Source organism: Chaetodon trifascialis, chromosome 12, assembly GCF_039877785.1.
Source record: "Chaetodon trifascialis isolate fChaTrf1 chromosome 12, fChaTrf1.hap1, whole genome shotgun sequence".
NCBI classification, from domain to species: domain Eukaryota; kingdom Metazoa; phylum Chordata; class Actinopteri; order Chaetodontiformes; family Chaetodontidae; genus Chaetodon; species Chaetodon trifascialis.
Window position 1 is genome coordinate 22,236,747 of NC_092067.1, and position 22,449 is coordinate 22,259,195.

The 22,449-nt window shown below is 43.8% G+C and overlaps 1 protein-coding gene across 1 annotated transcript in view; it reads right to left on the reverse strand.

Moving 5' to 3' along the window:
* hdac4 (histone deacetylase 4) overlaps positions 1 to 22,449 on the reverse strand; it is a 130,273-nt gene that overhangs the window by 79,829 nt on the left and 27,995 nt on the right. The window contains exon 3 of the mRNA XM_070975415.1: positions 7,483 to 7,545. Within this exon, the coding sequence (XP_070831516.1) occupies positions 7,483 to 7,545 (63 nt within the window). The remainder of the gene's footprint in view (positions 1 to 7,482; positions 7,546 to 22,449) is intronic.

The following is a 22,449-nucleotide window of genomic DNA, read 5'->3' on the forward strand; positions in this document are numbered from 1 at the left end:
TATTCAAACACAAAAACACAACCTCAGTCTCCAGACGTCTAGCTCTTGGAAAAGCCAAGCCAGCCAGCATGGCAAAACACACCAGGCCATATGCAAAATTCATGACATGGTAAAATCTTTTTTCCCTCTACAATATCCACATAAGACAAACTCGCTCTCACACACACGTAGTCCGACCTGCTATAGCTGTCAGGATAATGGCACTGATGCAGACAAAGTAGGTTAAGGCATTGCCTGTTCTGCTGGAAGACAAAAACAAGTCTGTCTCTGAGCACTGTGCCACATTTTCTCAGACCCGAATGTGAAGGGTGTGTGTGTGTGTGTGTGTGTGTGTGTGTGTGTGTGTGTGTGTGTGTGTGTGTGTGTGTGTGTGTGTGTGTGTGTGCGTGTGTGTGTGTGCGTGTGTGTGTGTGTGTGTGTGTGTGTGTGTGTCTCTCTCTCTCTCTCTCTCTTTAACAGGGTTGACATGAAGGCCACAACCTCAGGCAATGTCTGTAGATATCATTAGGCACTGGTACACTGTCTTGTATTCCCTTTAAACTCCTGTCTTTCTCTCAGGATCAAATCTGAAGTCACCACAGCTCTCTGACAGCTTCAGCTTTCCTTCATTCAAACTACTGCTCCAGTAATCTGCACATGCTGTGAACTTGCTGGTATTCTGCAGACATTTTTATTCCAAATGGAGGCAATTTATTCCGTTAACTGTGAGGTGCAAGAGAAATAAAAAGACAGATTCAAGGAGATGAGATGAAGCAAAGCACGGGAGATTAAATTTCAGTTCATCAGAAGTTCAAGAGAGCCATTTGGACACATTCCTTGGGCAATGAGTTTGACATGGTTGTTTGTGTGTGTGTGTGTGTGTGTGTGTGTGTGTGTGTGTGTGTGTGTGTGTGTGTGTGTGTGTGTGTGTGTGTGTGTGTGTGTGTGTGTGTGTGTGTGTGTGTGTGTGTGTGTGAGAGAGAGAGCCTGTGTGTGCGCGAGCCTGATGGTGGCTGAGCAGAAAAGAAGCAGCTGCCCACCAACTCCTGCCTACACCAAACTGGCACCAGGCAGAGGAATCCATGCCAGGTCAGAGAGTGTGTGGGGGAGGTTGGGGGCTTCGGGGGCCCATCTGGGGAACTGGCACTGAGGAGTGAGGGGCTGTGTGGGCTCCCTGGTGAGCATGTGTATACAAAACAGGTTGTCTTCCATTAGCAAAAGTGGCAAGTCACGCAGGTGTTGACTGTGTCGGTTACGGTTGGGCTGTAGGGCTAAATTTCACTACAAGGTTTGAGTCTTTTCAGTCTTCAATTAAGAGTACAATCTGAGAGAGGGGGGAAGAATCTGATGTGGTGAATCACTCACGATAATTAACGCTTCATGCCTCAATGCCCTGTACTTACACTTTCCCTATGTTAGAATTGGAGCGGAGTAAGTGATGACTAATTGAAGTTATTTGTTGGCAAGTCTCAGGATTTGTGCAGGAGACTGACACATTGAACTATGATTAAAGGTAACTTCATGTTTTCAGTCACCACAGATACTAATTTTCAGGGGGATGAATTCTGAGCATCAATTGCAACACAGCAAAAAAAAAAAAAAAATAGTGCGGTCGCGAGACTGGACAGGAAAGAAATAAAAACAGATGACAAACAGGTGAAACTGAGATCAAAATCTGTCTGCCAACCCCCCAAAATCTTTGTGTGGGGCATGCTCCTCATTCACAGAGGAGACGCAAACGCACATATTTGCAATGTCAGGATTAAGGTCAAGCATTCAGTCACACACACAAACACACGCGACTGCAAAACCCAATGTTCCAGCGAGGAGGGAGGGGGGGCAGCAGGGGTCTGGCCGGCAGACAAGTGTCTTCGCGCGGTCATGGTGACCTACAGACGGGGTGTCCTCTGGAACACACCTCACTCTCAGTCTCTGGCCTGTCAGCACTAATTCCATCCCCTTCCGACTGCTTTTCCACTCACTTCTCTTCATGTTTTACATGTTATCCACAAATGCACATAGCAGATATGTTAATTGACCTATAATTTGGGAGGAACTGAATTTCTAAAAGCCTGTAAATATGGTCAGGAGGTTCACTTGTTCCAGGTTGGACCCAACGCTGAGTTGGAAAAGAATTGTGGTCCAACTGATTTTGACCATACAAAGACACATATTAAAGCAAATACAGGACAAGACCGGACCGGTACTACTGATTTTTACCTATAGTTGCTGCATGTAACCCAGCCACTCCCTCACAGAACATAATGATGAATGGCTGAATTGATGACTTCTGTGGCCGAAAAATGAAGCAAACCTGGAAGTGCCAAAAACTGCAGTTTCTCGAAAGGTCACTTGTTGCTGGCTCCAAAGGCGAGTCGATCCCCATAGACCCCCGGATGAAAATACGCAACACGAAGCAGACAAAAACACGTTTACAGCCTGGTACAGAAAACAGTTTTGGTTTCTACAGCTAATTTCTCTATTCAATCTCACTCATTTTAATAATATTAAGTTTTAAAGTTATGCCATAATTATGGGCATGGTCACTTTGAGTGACAGCTAACCACTAGGTTTCAGCACCCAGGCTTCATTTGGGACGGCTGGATTCCAAAGTTTCTGACGGGACAATGACCCCGGAGCCCCGATGGGAACAGCACAAAGGTAACATTACCATTTTGGACATGGCATGAAGCATAACAGAGATATTTAGCATGTTGTATGCCACACATATTTTGATGTATACATTGTCAACCCAAGGACATGATTGGTCCAACCTTAGTGAGAGCGGTCAGAGCACGTCGAAGCTTGAAGTGGAGGGGCTACAGCAGCAGAAGACCCACACCAAGCCCCTCTCCTGTCAGCTCAGAATAGAAAACTGAGGCTCCAATGGGCACAAGTTTCTGCTGTGGCCTTCAGAAGGTCACATCAGGATTTGGTATGAACAACACAAACACATGGACCCATCCTGCCTCGTGGCCGTGGTTAAGGCTGGTGGTTTGTGGTGCACTGGTGTGGGAAATACTGCTTGGCGCATATTTGGCACATTTGTTCCATTAATATCATCCATCTCCCAATGGCCACTTCCACAGCATAACACGGCATGTCACAAACCACAAGTCAGTATCAAAGTGGTTCCACAAAATGACGATGAGTTTCAGCGTTCTCCAACGATCTGTGGTAAAAGAGGAGAATTTCAGCAGGAATGTGAAGCCAATAAATCTATGGGTGGCATGGTGGGACGGTGGTAATACTGTCGCATCACAGCTAGAAGGTCCCACGCTCAATTCCCACTGTGGGCGCCGGGGGCGTGTCGTCCACCATGCCTTCGGTGCCTGCTTGAGGAAAGGGGCCTTTCTGTGAGGAGTTTGCATGTTCTCCATGTGTTCACCTGCAGTATCCTCCATTAAATACCCCCACTAAAAACATGCAAGAAGATCACCACCTGACCAATGGTGACAGGAAGGACCTGGGTCCCCGGGCGCCGCTGTCAGCTGGCAGCCCACCGCTCCTGGTCTGCCGCGGAGGAAGGACTTTCCAGGATGGGTCAAATATGGAAAAAAATAATTTCACTAAGCATGATGAGTGTGCAGTCTCCCCCCTGTAGCATGTGTGTGCGGTGATTAATAAAGTATATCTTCTTCTTCTTCTATGATTCATGATGTTTCAATGTCAGCATGGACCACAACCTGGATGAATGTTTCTAGCACCTTGGTGGCCGGTGAAATGCGGCCCCGGACCAGAGCGTACATCGGCCAGCTTAAGATGCAGACCGAACATGTGAAATCAGAGGCCAAGTGAGCACAGAAATAGAAACCACATACTGAGAAACAAGAGAGGAGACTGGAGTTAAGTGCGACAGAGAAGAGAGAGGGGTCGTGATATGTGTGTGTGAGAGAGAGAAAAGGGTTCGAGGAATGGAAATGCAGGGAGTGAGAGTGAATTTGGTGTAGTCCAAAAATATGCTTCTCTCCACTTTTTGTGATTTCCTTTCCAGAGTTTTGAAATGGTAATGAGCCGACTGATATTTGCATAATGTGCCTTTCCTCATCCTTCTTCTTCTACTTATCCAGGCCCTCTTCTCCTCAAATTGCTGTTCTCCTCCCATGTCGCTCCCTTCCTATCTCTTTTACCATCTCCATCTCCCTCCACCCACCTCCATTCATTGCATTTATTCTACCTACTCCTCCCTCCCGCAGGTTCTTAAGCGCTCGCAGATAACTGACATCTCTGAATAAAGAGAAGCCGTTCAGTCAGAAAACAGAAGCTGGCCAACAGGTCTGCCACTTTCTGCGTGAACAGCTCTTCATCCTTCTCTCTCAACTTGCTCGCCGCCTCACATTCTGCTAAGCTGTAATATCAGCACTGTGTAGACAGAAAACGGACATGTGCGCAAAGCATTAAGACTAAAAAACTAAAGGAGACAACTGTCATGTTTCCTGACGCTTCCCAACAGAGCACACCAGGCCCCGATGAAAGGAGCCACAGCGAAGCCCTTCTGTGAGCTACAAAAACACTTCTGGTCTACATTATCTGTCGCTTCTTCTCCTCTATTTTCCCATCCTCTTCTCCCAATTTGTCCCCCCTGACACCCCCTTCCTCATCACTTCTCTCACCTTCCCCTCACTCCTCCTCACTCCCTGCAGTGTCTGTGCTCTGACAGTTATGTGTTAGTGGAGCGTGGGCTGCTGCTAATTTGTGCAGAGTGGAAGAAAGCTGTTTTGGCTTGGGGAGAAAAGAGCCTAGTTTAGGCTATACAGCGGGACGGATGGACAGACGCGCCATGCAGAGACACAGACAAACACGCACAGAGACACACAAACACGTCAATGCGTGTTTATCCAGCCTCTCATTTTCTCTCCTAATGTGACGTGAGCGTTTACGGATACAAACAGATGCTCAAACCCACATTCATACCGAAAGGTGCTGACCTTTCTGCTCCTCTTACAGAACCTCCACCCGTGCACAATTTACTCATCCTGTTTAATATGCACCCAAATCTGTCTCCATCACAGTCTTCCTCATCCTCCTCCTCCTCCTCCAGCCTTGTCTTCCTCATTTTCAAATTGTCAAAATGAGTCATTTACTCCGATTGATGCTCATTCTACTTTTGATTCCCAACTTATCTGTATAAAAAATACACACACACAAGCACACACACACACACACGCACACACAGGTAACATTAAGGTCACCAGAGCTGCTGCAGCTGTTTTATTAGGTTCTGTGTTGAAATGGACTTATCAGAGTAGCACGCGCACACACACGCACGCACGCACGCACGCACGCACGCACACACACACACACACACACACACATAAATAAGAAGTGTTACTGTTTCTCTTGGCAGCCACTTAATTAATTCTAACACATCTCATGAATGTGTTAATAGAGCATTGTACTGTACTTATTCCAATAAAATGCTGTTGTCCTTTTTTTGGCAGGCATCTCAAAACTTAGTTATTATTAGGCCTTTACCAAACTCTGAAATTTCCAAATCTGATTTGATTGAGCCATTCAGTGTGATCTGACGACGGAAGCGCATAGTAAGCAATGCATTAGCCTTCACACCCGACCTGCTAAACTCGAAGATGTCTCCGTTTTGGCTCCAAATTGTGGAAAATTGTCTGCAGTTTCTTCACATTTAAAAGGGCATATGCTACTTGAAAAACTGTGAGATGCCTTAAGCCTGCAATTTGTCCATTGTGCTGGAATTATCAGGTAAAACTGTGCTTTAATGTTATTGACATTTAAAAAACAGTGGGCACTCCGGTAAGCGTGAGCAGAAGGTAGAGATTAATGCGAAACTTTAATAATTTGTTAAATGTTATTTACTAAAGAGGAGAAACAATGTGTGTGTGTGTGTGTGTGTGTGTGTGTGTGTGTGTGTGTGTGTGTGTGTGTGTGTGTGTGTGTGTGCGCATTCAACTATGCATTCAATTGGTCTCATTCATATGAGACATCTGTCACAGGTCTCTATCCCTTTTAGAAATGCCTGGTCGCCAAAGGTAGGTATCTTACCCACATTCAACCCAGCATGTGACCCGCACCACTGTGCTGGTCTAAATGGGGCACGAGCGTTTAAGCGTACATGCATTACAGACAATAAATGCCTAACAGGGAATAAAGGGCTGTTTTATCTTTGCATTAGGAGCTTTCTTGCGCCACATTATTGATGAAAATCTTTTCTACTTTTCTGAAAAGCTGATCCCAGATGGGCTCCACACAAGCGTACAGTAGCATTCAACAGCTGAATATGTGCATAACTTGTCTGTGTGTTTATGCAGTTTTGTGTGTCACTGCAACAAGCAAACATGCTATTAACAGGCTAAATCTCCAGGTCTTGGCAACCATGTCTGTGACATCACTGCTGCATCAGCATTTCCTCCCACCACATGGGACAAACATACCGCCTGCGGGTTGATGACATGCTGATGTGGCGTGATTATCCCACGTTCCTGTCAACAAGAGCGTGAAGTTCCAACAAAATGTCTCGCTTCTCGTGCACTTTCACGTACACGCACGTGTGCGCTGGCATGTGCAGTGTGAATTCTAAAAGGAGTCGGACACTGAATAATACATTGCCATGTGCTAAAAACGACGCGCAACGTCAGCTGGTGGAAATGATTACATGCTCAGGAGTAAATGATAAGTTTCCTCATAAACAGACACTGACAGAGTGTATTCTTGAGCCAAACATTAGCCAGCTAAGGTGACCACGGTATCACCCAATCCCTCATTGAGCCTCGATGTTCTGTAATCACATGTGGTGTATCACACATCAGTAAAGCCAAGACATGACTACATCAATCACTCAGCGATCACTAGGCGAGTGTGTTTGTCAGGGATGGGAGCAGGAGATGCACCAAAGTAAAGGAAAACCGATCCAACCAGTGAGCAAGTAAAATCAAAGGACGGTCTTTTTTCCTGCTTTCACACGAAAATACACAATATGTTTCCCAGAGTTCACTTGGTATAACATTACTTCCTGTAAGCCAGAATTAATTTTCCTTCCGAAAGCCAACCTGCCCCAAGATGTTTAGGGCAGCAAACGTTCAACTCCGATCCCAAAAAAAGTTGGGGCGCTGTGCAAAACAAAAATAACAGGTGATAGTATTGTGATTCTGTGATGAAGGTTCATGTGTCCACTTTGTGAACACATGATTGGATAAAGGATGTTACTACATGGGCTCAGAAAGACTTCATAAAACTGTTGACAGTAAATACAGTTTGATGCAAATGATTGCTTTCTATTCTTATTTACATTTTACACAGCGTCTCAATTTTTCTGGATTGGGGGTTATACGCCCTGGGTCGAGGTTGAATCACTTATTTACTTCATCAGACATAATCACTCAGTCTGCTTGTCCACTGTTTTGTCATCATGATGCTCAACATTCAGGTCCATCAATTTGTTCAGGTGATGAAAGGAAACTATTAGTGCAATGGATTCAACAATCTCGTCAGACCAAATGCATTTCACAGACACACACATGGATTTCCTACCGAAATGGTTGAGTGTAGCTGGTTTAAGAAGTTCCAGAGGCTGTTCGTTGCTGGTCAGGCCACCTGTCAGAGAGCAGAACAGAACGTCTTAAATGTGGCTTCCAGCGTGCTGTCAAAATCACCAGATAAATAGATCTGAACTACCAACATCTGTCCTCAGCTCCCAGGGAAGAGAGGCAGAGACTGCTGCACGGGGATATGGAGAAACCAAGAGGATGAGGGAGAGTCGGAAAACAAGCAATAAAAGTGACAAGCACATCCTATCTGTTCAACAGAGAGTGAGAGAGAGAAGAACAAAGCCAAAAGTGCTCGCACATTACGAATTAGGGGCGTTCAGTTTATCATCATTTAAACCCTGAAAAGTGGCTTCCTGAAAGAAACTCATCCAAAAAATTCTCAGTTATACCTCAATTCTGCAGAATGAGATTAAGATTAATTTCAACCATCCTCGCTGGTCCTCAATAGTGAGCGTATTAGGATGCTCGTGAAATTAGGGACGGATTACAAAACTCCCATACTTTAGTGAAATGTGAGGAAAAAAACTAGAGAAAATAAAAGAAAGCGATCACAAGCGAGATATCACAGCGCTTAATAAACACGGTCAGGCTTTAGGATTGCAGGCTTTCTTAGTTTTAACATTAATGCTACACTGTCGTCAGTTATGAAGAGTCTCAGAAACACGTCCATTCAGGCAGACTTTTACAAACCATGTCTGAGAGACCCAGATTGATTCACTTGGTTTCCGAGGTGTCTAAAGCTGGCTTGTCATGTGCTTGTACGGTTTAAGCATAAGACATTATCTCATAATTGCGCAGCTACATGCGGCACATGGTAATGACAGTCCTCGTGGACTCATCCATAAATGCTCGGGTAGGAAACTAAATCGTCTTACTTACTGAACATTCCCCTCCACAAACTGCTGCCACAATCCTTCAAGAAGTATCAGTTATTACAAATCAGCATGATCGGAAATAACCTTTGACAAATTGAAAAAGTCTAGTTTTTCTTCACTCTGCTACACAGAAAGCGAAGGCAAGCTGAACACAATTTGAAAGGAATCGGTCATCCTTGAACTATGAATGATGCGTTAAAGGTGTTGAAAAAAGGACATGATGACTGACTAGAGAGACTCTGCACACTGATCTGAGCTCTCCATTTCCATTTGTTGACCAGACTGAATCTCTGGCTGCAAGATGTCAAGCTGTGAATATCAACCGAACAGTGTTCTGCTTTATTTAGTCCGTCCCTGCCATGTAGCTAATGCTAGCTAGCTAGCTGTCTGCAGGGCTCAAGTCTTGTCAACACAAATAACCATTAACGTTGATGAAACTGTACTTTGTTAAAGTAGAATACTGGCAGTCCATTCACAGCTGGATGGGCTAATATATATGTTTTTTTGAATATGAACAATCATGATGTTCTTGCGAGCTTTGCAGGTCTTTTATTTTCTTGCATAATTTAGCCGATAATGTGCACTTAACGCAATTACATATTCAAGGAAATAACAGAAGAAATTTAATTTCCCAAGATAATTTGAGAAGCGCTTTATACAACGTTGGTATTTATCAAAAGTGAATCATCAAGAACTGCATCAAGTTGAATCTGGAGATCATCGCTGATATTCACTAAGAACTCCCTGTAACGCACTTTAGCACCTCTTTGTCCCTTTGTTCTAACTTGAAATCATTTTAATTGGAAATGTGACGGAGCTCAGCCAGCACATCGAGTCACACCAATGTCTTAATACTCTCTGACTGTACTATACACACACACCACACTATTATTAGCTCTTTGGCTTGAATTGTAAGAACACACATTTCAGTTTCCCATGATCCCATCAAGCAGAAATGTTGGCTTTTAGGTGACACCGCTACGAGTCTTTGCACTCATGACAGAAACTTGTCGCCATATTTCTGCCCCCACCTGCAAACAGCACGGCTGAAATTATCACTCAGCCTACGTCAGTTTATCCTCAAGATTGGCAGCTGGTACTGATGGCGGGGTCAGTAATCCTGCAATTATCGACACCTTCAGGAAGCAGACTTTCTTCCAGTCACACATTTCAAACTTTTCTGAAACTCAGTGGGTGTCGATGCCGACACAGCAGGCTGCATTCAGGGTTCAGTTTAGACTGTGTGCGAGACAAGCAAATATGGTCTAAGTCTAAAACTGCTAAACAACTTCATCAAAGACAGCAGCGCTTTTCAAACTTGAGCATCGCTGCAAGCATCTCTCGTAAAAAACATGAGAAGTCTCCATCACCATCAGTCCTGAACCAGTGGAGAAAGACCCGGGGAAAGAGAACTTAACGTGGAAAGGAGGAAAATGTGAGAGGAGACCATGTGCTGTGTCACACATCACCGGGCAGCAGCACATGACATACCGACAACTACTATGGATTTTGTTTTTCTGGGTTGCTAGGCGCTATTTTCAGCCTAAGCAGACTGCTCCATGATTAATACATGATGGAGGGAGGGGCTGGATTAAATATTCATATCTTACGCACAAACACACACCAAATGCATATTCTGGAATTTCATATTCAAGGCAACGGTGGCTTCCTTTGTTTCTTTCACAAAAAGTGGATGGTAACGCACAAAGCTAGAGCAGAAGAGCTGACGGGAACAAACAAAAAAACACATCCTTGTCTAAGAAATGTGTTTTCTCTGGAGGAAGAGAAGATAAAAAGGAAAAAGGAGAACAGGAGTATTATATGAACGCTCTCTCTCTCTCTGTGTGTGTGTGTGTGTGTGTGTGTGTGTGTGTGTGTGTGTGTGTGTGTGTGTGTGTGTGTGTGTGTGTGTGTGTCAGTAGGGTGGCAGTGGCAGATGGCAGAAAGACAACACCAGAGTTCGATAGGCGAGAGACAGGCCAAGCAATCACACACTCAAACACACACACAAAGGGAGCGCTGAAAGTGTTTTGCATCTTCCCTCTGATGCACTTAACACTGGCCACATCCATTTCTCCTTCTGCTCTTTGCCCCCCCCTTTAAACTCTTTGTGTCATGATAAACACAGAAGACAGAGCATGACAGAAAAACTGATTTGTACATTTGCATGTGAATGTGTATGTATGTGTGTCCATGTGCGGACAGACTCCATACAGAAGAGAAGAATGCACATAGATGTGTATATTTATCTCTATGTGTACAGGAAACATATCTCATGGAAACCTGGCAGGTTTATAGGTCGTCCACCCATGAGTGAGCAGACTGTGACCTCTGACGCCCGGGGAGGAAGACGGGCCAAACGCTCTCTGCCTTAACAAACAGTGATGAGAGAAAATCTCCATGGAAACCACAACAAACAAATGTGCAGAGACGGAGCGAGAGAGAGGAACTCTTGCACAGGCATTTAACAGCGTTCTCCTAAACCAGGTTTTGCTATTATTAACCAGCATAACACTTAACTAGCCGGTGTGTCTTACAGTCTGACAAAGGTTTGTTATAATACTATACTTGCTTTTAAAAGCACAGAGGCACAACGCGAGCCGCTGTTCATATATTTTCTGCATTGAAGGCAGGAAATGAATGCCAATAGTCCTTGGTGAATAATTGCAGTAGCCTTGTTAAAGACATAATATATGCACAATGCAAGCGTAACATGGCGATGCTCCAGGAGATTAAGCAGCTGGAGCAACAAGTTCTATCAGTTTCTCCTCATTACTTTCAGCCACTGTTTTTGTCATTTGTTAAGAGCGTGCTGACGGCCTTACTTCACACCCTGATATGCCGTTCACACCATTCACATGCTCATTTGAATCATGTGGAGGACTCACACCAAAGCTCCAACAACTTCGAATCCAAACAATCAGTTATGTTTTCAGCCATTCGTTAAGCAAAAATTTGAACCTCAAATTACCTTTGTAAATTGCAAATTGAGCATCTTTTGGGTTTTGACTGTTGGTTAACCAAAACAAGCAATCTGAAAAAAGCCTTGGTGTGTGGGAAACTGAGAAGGGTGTTTGTTCCTCTTCTTTCTTATTTTACAGAGTTCAACATTAATCAATGAATCAAAAAAGAATGGACCGGTTGGATAATGGATAAAAAATCAGCTCTTAATCTGACAATTCACTGAATTACTTGTAAAGCTCAACATAAATCTGATTGATTAACATTTCCTTGCTTTCCAAATAATTCATTTTGCAGGTAAACCAAAGTACTGCAGGACTCATTATGTGGGAACCATGAACGTCTGTAAAAAAAAAATACAAGGACAATCCATCCCGTAGTTTTTGAGACATTTCAGACACCTGAACAACTATTCTGGTGACAGTATGTAATCCTCTAGCGAACCACCGGTCTCATTTCCCCCATCACACTCCTGATTTACTGTCTGTAACCATAATGCATGAGGAGCCTGTATACACTGTCCACTCTGGAGTAGACACTGTGTGCACAGCCACACATTTGCTTGTGAAGAACTCTTTTTCGCTCTAAACAAGGTACTTATCCATCCCGTCCAAACCACGTCATCGTTGTCTCAGAGTTTGATTGAATAGTTGTCCTCTCCACAATACAACTATCATCTGCTGTTACAGCGGTGAGAAGAGATAAAGTTCAAGAGAGATGAGACAGAGAGGTTCACTACCTCTTACAGCTCGTTCTGTGGCCTGAGCCTCCACTCTGCTTGTGCTGTTGTAGACTGGTTCATTGGAAAGAAGGGCACTCGAAATGGTATGGCGTTTTAGTCCGAAATCAAACCATAAAGAGGTATTTTTGGATGGTTTATTGCAGCGACAAGGGATCTGGAACATTTTGCATCACTCATTTTTCACACTGTTTAGAGCAAACGGGTTGTGCATCATAATGTATGCAGTAATATGTCATTATGTAAGTGAGTAATGTCCTCCGGGGTGCAGAGATGTAGCACAGTTACAATGGACGACGCTGTTACTGTGGGAGTCATGTGGACACGGATGGACACTTTAATGTGTTGACCTATGTGACCTGTGCCATATGCGTGCCCCTCAGCAACGCTGAAGCGTATTCGGTCTCCCCAGTGACATGTAGGAATACGGATACGGCCAGTGAAAATACATATACACCAAGAAAAAGTACATGCGTGGCCCCGAGCCCGGGCAGGAAAGTGATTTGCTCTTTTTACATGTGTCATATCCCATTTGTAAAAGCCTAGATGTGTCGACAGACTTGCTTGTGGATAGACATACGTGATCACCACATGGAAAAGGAAGAGACGGGGTGCCAAGTTACCGACGTCTGGCAAAAGGACAAGTTGGCTCAGAGGCTAGCAGGAAGCAGGAGTGCCTGCTTCAGTGGATACACACCCGGTGTACAATGGTGAGGAGAACCCTTCCGTGATGTAAGAAAAGATCCGCAGAGCACTCGAAAACATTCAGAAAAACACAAGGGCACACGGTGCAGATGGATGTATACACAAGCACACACCTTTCTGCACTGTGAAGGTGCCAAGTCACCGTGTTCTGGACCACCTTTACCTCCACCTGACTTCCAATCGCCACAACAGTGTGCCAGCCACGGCAACCTGTCTGCTCCACTACAACTCAGTCTGGTGTATTCTGAGCCCTTGATATCAGTCTCAGAGCTCTGGCACCCTTCGCTCTGCCAACTATGCCATCCTGTCTGCTGAGGCTCCACCAAAATTGCCCTTCTGCTACAACCAAACTCCGAGCCAGTCTGAGAGCCAGCCAGCCACGCCAACCTGTCACCGCCACTCTAAACCACAAGATAACCTGCTGGGAGGCCGACATACGAGGCGATTCATTCCAAAATGAGATATCCATCATGTGATTGAAAACAAAATCAGCTATTAAGTGTGCAAGAATGAGACACTTTGTCTCGACATGGCAGATTCCTCGTGGACACACACGTAAGTTTTATCTGATCTTTTGAAATCATTTCTTTACGTGCTGATGGTCGTTCATAAGCGCCATATAAACAGCTCAATGACTCACGAGCTTGACGAGAAATTCTACTAACCTGACTCTGCTGCAGGGACTCATTCTGCGTGCCCTTGAACCTCCCAACACTGGTAGGTGCCAGGCTGTCAAATATGTCCTGCTGCCTCGTTAATAGCAGCAAGTCAAGCTTCCAAAATCGCAGCCAAGTCTCTGCTCCGAGAGTTAACCTTGGTAGAACATTTCCCTTGCATCCCAAGCTGCTAGTGTCTATCAATTGAGTGTACTATGTACATGTTTTTATAACTACCATTCAAACATTCACTTTGAGAGTTTCATCTACACATTAGAGCTAACCTATTGCAGATATTGTATCGGTGTATGTCTGGAGGTGAGTAATAAGAAACTGGAGGACTTAAGTGACAAATTAGGTTTGAGGTTAATGAAAAACAGTGTCAACATCACACAGTTTGTCCCCCACAAAGTTTCAACTGAAAATAAAAAAACAAACCTAAAGGACCTGTGTCAAGATCATTGCTAAAGTTATGGGTTTATGTGGAAACACAATTACGTAATAATTACTGTCGGATGATGTTTTTAACTCCCAGATATCACCATCAACTTCAGAAATCCAGTATCAGTCAGTTTATCCTACAAATCATACATTCCTTCCAGAAAATGAACAATTATAGCAAACAAAATGTAGTTTTTTTTCTGTATCCAAATTATTATGTTGGCAAATACAAGCAGCGGCTGCCAAGATGCTGGGGCTAAACTGTGGCACCTTCGTCAAATCAGTCATCATCAAACATCATTCTATAATGCACACAAAGAAAATTTTGTGATGTGATTGAAATAGAAAGTTTTTCAAGTACTTAAAGGTTAATTTGTCTGTGAGCAGGACTGAGCCTGCTCTGTTGTTGTTCTGATTGACTGATTTTGACTTACTGAGATTTTTTTCCATTTGAAACTATTCTGATTTGCTCATAAAACTTCATCAGTTATTCATAGCTGCGTCTGACTGCCAGTTGCGCTAGCTATGCAGCATCTCCCCTGCTTCACAGCAAAGTCATGACCCAGCCTACTCGGCCTCTGATTGGCCGGTACTCATTGCCTTCGTTGATTGGGTTGGTACGACCTGAGTCAAGAGATTGGTTAGGGTTAGGATACGACTATCGGTGTAAGCCCACCAGCAGCACAGCGCAGAAGTCCAGAATTTGTAACTCTTCGTAGTGAAATTAACCGTGGTATGGATTTTAGGTCAGTCGGTCCCACCCTTCAATCCATCACTTTCTCTGAGCCGCACACACAAGAACTGTTCAGAAAGAGAGGCCATGTGGTCTGGCAGCAGGCAGGCAACACGAGGTCCACTGGGAGACAGGAGATCCCTGTGATACCTAAGACGGGTGCTGTGTGTGTGTGTGTGTGTGTGTGTGTGTGTGTGTGTGTGTGTGTGTGTGTGTGTGTGTGTGTGTGTGTGTGTGTGTGTGTGTGTGTGTGTGTGTGTGTGTGTGTGTGTAGCATTTCCCAGCTGAAATGACTGAAAGTCTACTAAAAGGAACAGGGACATCTGTGGAGGAGTGAAGGGGTCACTGGGCGGAGAGAAGGCCCTTTCTGTTTGTAAGAGCATCACACTTGGACATCACATGTGGACTTCACTTAGCGCTTACACAATAGGTCACAAATATTGTAATCTACACATACTACGCAAGTCTATAATATACACATTAATGTCGCTCGGGCGAAGTCACTCTCTGAGTGTGCTCCAAGCTCTGCCTCCACATCTGCAAAGTATCTGCCTCCATCGGAAAACATGGCCTTTCCATCCAAGACAAAAAAACAAAGCTGAGAATAAACGCATGCAGATCCACCTGAGCAGTCAAACCTTCACGCTCACATTTTTGCAGATTGTTTCTAAAGCGCCACAAGTCACATTTGGCCGAGCTCCGTTAAGTTCCTGTGAAGACAAATCAGCAAACTTTCCAAGCTGTAATATCCCAAGCATCTGTGTTTGTTGTGACCATGAGCTTGGACCAAAGCAGTGATTACTTGTTGTGGAGAGATCATGTAGCAGACTCAAAGGATGAAAGTGAACAGGAGCTCCAGGCTAGATCTCAACTCTGGATGTCTGGGCTAAGTGGTGCATCTTGTAGCCTCGGAGCCAGCGGGCGCCCCGAGAAATCTGAACCTGTTTTTCACAGCATACAAAAATAAAAGACGCCAGCTTATTTTAAAGGTAAGATGTACTCTAGAGCCTTATTACCTCCGACTACATTGCACGTGGAGAGCTTCAGTTTCAAACTTAGGACTAAGCCACTATGATGACACCAAAATAACCCTTGAGTGCTGCCTTTTAACCATCTCTGAGATTTACAAGTGTCCATGTTAAAAAGCGAGGGAGACACACGGAGACTGGACCTGGAAAGCTCGTTCCATCACCAGGCTGTAAACCACCGCAGCTAATTACACCTTTTGTGTCTTACAGTCTGTTTTCACAAGAACTGTGTCGGCCGTGTCGATGCCTGGAACATGGGCGTGATCCCCGACGTGTCCAGTCACGTTGAATCAGGCTAAGTGTGTGTTGTAGCCACCAGCTTGGAAGATCACAGTGTGTGTGAGCAGGTTTTTGAGGCCTGTGATTAGTTCGCGTCTCTCTGTATGCTGTGTGTGTGTGAACGGACAAGGTAGAAGCTATAGCCTGTGGATGCTTCTCTGATGTTATGTTGTAATGTTGCTGAATTACAATGCAGAGGGATTACTTTATTTTCTACGCGTTATTTAAAGCTGCACTAATCAATTTCTGGCCACTAGGGGGAAGAAGAACAACAAAACTAGCCAACAGACATCCAGTCCTGACATATTATTTCACTCCAGAGTTATTAGCGATATCTCCTCATCTCTGGTCTCGTCTCCACCAACATCTGAGAAACATATTTGAGTATTATGGTCTGTTTAAAGTTTACTGCTAGACAGGTATACCTTGTTATTGAATTCATCAGACCCCTAGATGAAAAATTACTGCCACTGACTCAACTGTGCTGTGAATGCTCAGCAAAACCAAGCCCTGTACTATAATATGGCACACTACACTACAAACTGACTCTGCCCAACACCTCTCAAACTCAATGCATTATGTGCCATTGACAATAACTCATTGGCAGGAGAGTGGTTGAGGACATTCAGTTTAAATAGAGGTGGATTTCCTTAAAAGTCCTTGAGATAAGTTTGAATTTGAGGGAGAGTGAAAGCAAATGGAACCCAACCCTGCTAAAAACACAAGCTGGCTTCCACGCCCACACACTGACTGCAGACACTGTAAGAGGACATGGTCAACTAAACAAGTCCACCAACAAATCCATCTAACAGTGTGGTCCATCTGGCAATAAAGCAGTTGCAATAAAGAAACTGTTATGTTGTACGAATCAATATTTCTCCTTGAGGAAAAGCAAACACTTTTCCAATAACTGCCGACTGGCTGTGATCCTAAGCTAAGATACATTTGACGGAAAAAGAAAGAGTCAGGAGGCATCATAATAATTGAAACATGCTGTCAAGTGGAGCAAAAAGAGAAGATAGAGTGATGGACCAGAGGGGGGCGTCCCAGCGTCCCACAGCCTCAGGTGCTGCTGGCAGGACTGCAGGGTTATGTTTGGGGGTCAGGGGTAGAGCGCCACACTTCACATCTGCCAAGAATAGTGTGTTGTGACAGAATAAACAGAAGCAGCATCGAGGCTGGAAAATCCTGCACTGGCAGGGTGTGGACTCATCTGGTTGGAGGCAAATCTTCTAATTTGCTACAATGGTTTGAAATCTGACAATGCTGCACGGTGCTAATAAAGACGAGGCATCATGATCACTTCATCAGCCTGTTTTTTACAGCGATACCTCCATTTTTCAGGTACAATGAGACAGCGCCTACAAAAACTAATCCAAAAGAAAAATACAAAACATGTTAACAAGAAAGAAAAAATGTTCTTGATGGTTCGTTTACTGAAACGTGTCAAAGGCCTCTAAAAAAACACCTCTACAACTGACAAACTGTCCAATAAAAAAAAAAAAACTTGCTCTATCAAGGAAAGAGACATTTGTTTCAGTACCCTGTCAGTGGTTTGGTTAAAATGTATGTGTGGGGAAAGCTCTACGCCAACAGCAGCCAAGCATCAGGATTTTTCTCAATCACAGATGATTCTAAGTGGTGCTGAAGCTCAGGGCCTGTCTGAGCAAAGAGGGCTGCTAACATCTCTATAGCTCAGCAGCTGACGGCCTCCTCCCTGTCTGCCATCTCTGTTCGGTTTCCAGCATCTGTCTTCACATATGCCAGAATGTGTCCGATCACTAGCTGTCCCCCACTAATAAAATGCATCCAGCGGGAGGAAGAAAACGCTTCAAAAGCATTCCTCCGGTTGATACGGGAGCCTCCACAAATCCCAAAGTTCCCTCCGGTCTCCATTTTCAGCACAAATACTTCCTGTGTGCGTGAAACCCCATCACACCTCACCATCACTCTCCTCTCTCCGAAATTAACGCGCTCTACACTCATCTCAGCCAATGTGCTTTTCCCTTCCACTAAGGCACCATATCTCTAAAGACCTTCAAAGAATTGATTTTCAAGTGACCCTGTTCCATTTTTAGCTTTGCTTGCTTGGCTCTGCACATTAGGAGTATAGAAATGTAATTTCTAGGAGCCAGGGTTGAACCATCTTCATAAGATTTGAGATTTCAGGGAAAGCGAGACTTAACATAAAGACTTTCACGCATGCAGTTGTGTTTGTACACAAAGGTCCATGTTGATTTCATGTTAATTTCATTCTGTTTTAACTCACAAAACGCCTCCTTCCACAATCACATGCCAAATCAGACCAGCACATGCATTTTAAAGCTGTGGATACCAGAGAGACTGCAGATGTTTCAAAGCATCTTAACTACCACCTCATGGGTACAACAACTCTTATTTTCCACAGGTGCATGATGAAAGCAAACACATTAACGTTAATCACTTCAGCTCTATGTTCTCTGCACCTTTGCTTTCTTGTTACTTCACTTGGATGTTTGAGCTTGACTGTGCAGGATGATGTCTGTGCAGAGTTTGACACCTGAGGGCTGCTCTCACATTCATCTGCTGCAGGGCGAAAAGTCTGTGTGTGCTCACGTTAAATCTCAGTTTAGCACCTGTACACACAAGAAGGATCTGTGACATCACAACTAGTTTGGAGGTGAATCATTGTCTAGTATGCGACATACACAAGTGCGGTGTGGAAACTAGAAACCTGGAGTGTGTATGAATTATGAACAGACTTTTCAGTGAAGCAGGGGACAGTCTGTGTCCAGCAGTTAAACTTATGACATGAACAATATTTCTATGTTCATAGATTCTGGATTTTTTTCCCAATGAGGGAGAAGAAGCAGGTGTAAAATACAGAAATTTAACTTTTATCGTTTGTATTTCTGTATCTGAACTTCACATAACGTCAGAGGTTTATTTCATCAGATATAAATAATATCTAATAGAAGAAGAAGAAGGAGAAGAAGAAGAAGTAGAAGAAGAAGAAGAAGAAGAAGAAGAAGAGAAAACCTGCCTCTTTTTTATTTTTGCGCAATCCTAAGATCCTCTATCAACAGACAATAATTCACACTAAATAAAGGAGATGCTCCCACAGAGCCATTTCAATGAAAAAGCATTCCAGACAGAAGGTCTTAAAAAAGCTAAAGATATTACCCATTAATTACATGTGCCACGAAAATATTGTTTAAGGGAAAGGTGAGCAACAGCAATAAAGAGTAAGCCTAATTAGTTGAGACCAGTTGAAAAGTGTTGTGAAAACAAGACTATGTGTACCAGTCAGGAAGTGCTCGTACATTCCTGGAAGGAGGAATAACAGGTGCAGCGCCGAGACCAGCTGGTCAGCAGAAATAATCCAAACACATCAGCCTTGCTGTACCACAAGAAATAAATCCTGCAGAAGTGGGCGTAGGTGTCAGTTGGCAATTTTAAATCATCTCCCGCAAAGCTGTAAGTTGGAGTGGAAGAGGAAGGAAGGAAGCAGAGGAGGAGGAGGAGGAGGAGGAGGAGGAGGAAGAAGCTGGAACAGCAGGGAGGGGGAAAGAACATGTGAATTAATACACTGAAAGGTAGCACAGACTTAAAACAAAGACCCGCCTTTTAAAAGATGAATATGAACCAGAGCGTTTTTTATACAATAAGCCAGCGCATTCCCAGTAATTAGGAAGGAATTTCTTACATGTGGCTCTCTCTGACGTCAATCCTGTACCTTCCCAGAGTTTGCTTTCTCTTCCCCAGTGCTGTGAATGTTTAGCGTTAGGCTGCTTTTGGCAAAGCTCCCAGACTTGGGTGCTAGCAGAGGTTTAGCGGGGAGGGTGGGGTTTCTTTGCTTGTTTAAAAAGCAAGCAAGGATGAGCACGGTAACCTCAGTTCAAGTATTTGGCTCTCCTGTGATCCTGCTCTGTGTTTATGTGTATGTTGGCAAATGGCACTTCAGTGGAGCTGAGAGGTTTTAAAAGTTGGAGATATTTGGAGCAAAGTGCTTAAAAGTCAGGGAACTTCTGCGACATCTTAACGGACGAATTCTGGACTGGACTGCAGTGCTAATCTAACAAAATGATGTGATAGTTTCAGTGCAGGGACTCAGGTTTAGGGTGCAAGGACTCACCCAAAAGATATTCACATCTCTATCGAATCCCTGGTGCATGTTTCTCTAGAAATCTACAATATCTGTTAAGTCCATTAGCAAAGGAGATCCAAGTTTAGCTCCTTACAACTGTAACTGGGTCAGTGAGTGCTGCATGGTACAGCAATCATCTGATACAGGTCATGTTGGGTACACACTGCTTTTCATGAAAGTTCAAAGAAGGCAACAGTCGTCTTGAAACACATTCAGAAAACCATTCAGACACCATAAAGTGAGGTCCTGTAGAAATAATTTCTGCAGGCATGCAGCAGAAAAGAAATCCATTACTGACTTATGGCGCATTGCTTTTAAAATAAATAGAAAAGACCTGAAACTCGTTCACATGTTGAAGACTTTGCAGAGTAGTTTGTTTTTTCTCTCTCTGCAAGCTGCCACTGAAAATAAATAAAGTAAAGCAGACTAGGGTCGGGTTACGGTTGACGGTGCATGTCCATCTATTGTTATATAAAAAGTGAGCATCTACAGCCGCAGTAGCCGCACTGTGTGGCTGTGCTTTCAGCTAAATGCTAATGTCAGCATAACAACTTAGATGTGAGACGTTAAGCAGGTATTAGAGAATGTTTAGACCATGTTAGCTTAGCATGTTAGCGTGCTAGAATTTGATACTTAGCAAAAAGAGCAGCTGAGGCTGATGGAAATGTCATTAGTTTGACTGGTATTTGGTCATAAGCCACATCTGGTCGCACTAAAGGAAAGGTCAGAGGATCACCAAAGTCCATTAGGATTCATCCTCTGTGCATCCTGAATGTCTTTGCAAAATCTCACAAAAATCCATCTGATAGTTGTTGATCTATTTCAGTCTGGTGGACAGACAGACCGACCAACCGACAGAGCAACAGACTGACACTGCAATCCCTAAAGCCATGCAGCTAACACGGCTCCAAATAACTCTTACAGAACAGATTCTCCGTGAAAATCTTCATGTTCTAGACTTCCATTTCTGCACCATGAAACAATGTGACCTGATGTCCTTTAGCACAAGTAAACTCTGGGCCATACATTTAGCTGATGACAGTCAGCCAGCGCTGCATCATTAAGCTAAAACAGTCTCTTAGTGACATTATACACAGCAGCCATCTGCTTCGCCCTGTGATCTCTGTGGCTGCTGAAATTGAGACAATAGCTGAAATGCAATCAGTTTGGAGGAAGAGTGGTGTGTGTGTGTGTGTGTTTGTGTGTGTGTGTGTGTGTGTGTGTGTGTGTGTGTGTGTGTGTGTGTGTGTTTGTGTGTGTGTTTGTGTGTGTGTGTGTGTGTGTGTGTGTGTGTGTGTGTGTGTTTGTGTGTGGTTTAGTCCTGCGTTCACCAGCACGTCACATAAACCAGACCAGGGGATTATCTGCAATAATACTGACTCACTCAGGTTTTAGCGAGAGTTTACTGTGGGATTACCGAGCAATCTGATGCTGAGTGGATTGCGCTGTCATTGTGATTATTATTATTATTATCCATCATGGTGGGTTCTGTGATTTATGCGGTATGTTTCCATTACTAAGTGTCCTGTTTGTACAAGCACTCCATGTCACATTACACCTGAATGGCACGTCATGATACACAAATAACTTTTTGTCACTGAGACAAGGCAGGCAGCGCATCATTTGTAAAATTCCTCTTTAGCAGTGCTGTTATCATGCAGACTGACAACGACTGGTCCAAATATTTACAATCATATTAAAGATCCAGTTTTTAGGATTTAATGGAATCTACAGGCAGAATATGGTAGAAATTTAATACACTTATAACTATGTTTTCATTAGTGTGTAATCACCTGACAGTAAGAATACTTGTGTTTTTGTTGACTTAGAATGAGATCTTTATATCTACAGAGGGAGCGGGGCTGCTTCCAGAGTCCGTCGTGTTGCACCGCCGTGTTTCTACGGTAGCCTAGAACTAGAATTGTTGTAATCTGCAACCTCACCACTAGATGGCACAGACTCCCACACACTGGACCTTTAAGAAATAAGTGCACTGTTCTTTGTACTGTCATTCGATACACAAAACACATTTTACGGTCAATTCATTGGACTTAAAAATGATTTAATATCTCATAACAACCATTCACATTGTTACATGTGTTAAATATTTTTTGACCCTTAGCAAAGACTGAGAGAAAACACCAATAAGTCCTTTTCTGATAACCAGAATGTTCCTGTATCCACCCTCTCTCCACCAAATGTCTATGGGAACATGCCAACTGTGGGGATACTTGCTTTGGGTTTAGTTTATTTGTTTTCCCCCTCTCTACGTGCCCACTGCAGGTTTGCTTGAGCTCCTTCCTTGAGCCTTGTGTGTGGATTCATAGTTCCCATGCCATCTGATGTCAACAAGCTCCTTCAGCAACACTAATCCACTCCCCAAACTCGCCGAGATCAGTCAGCAGTG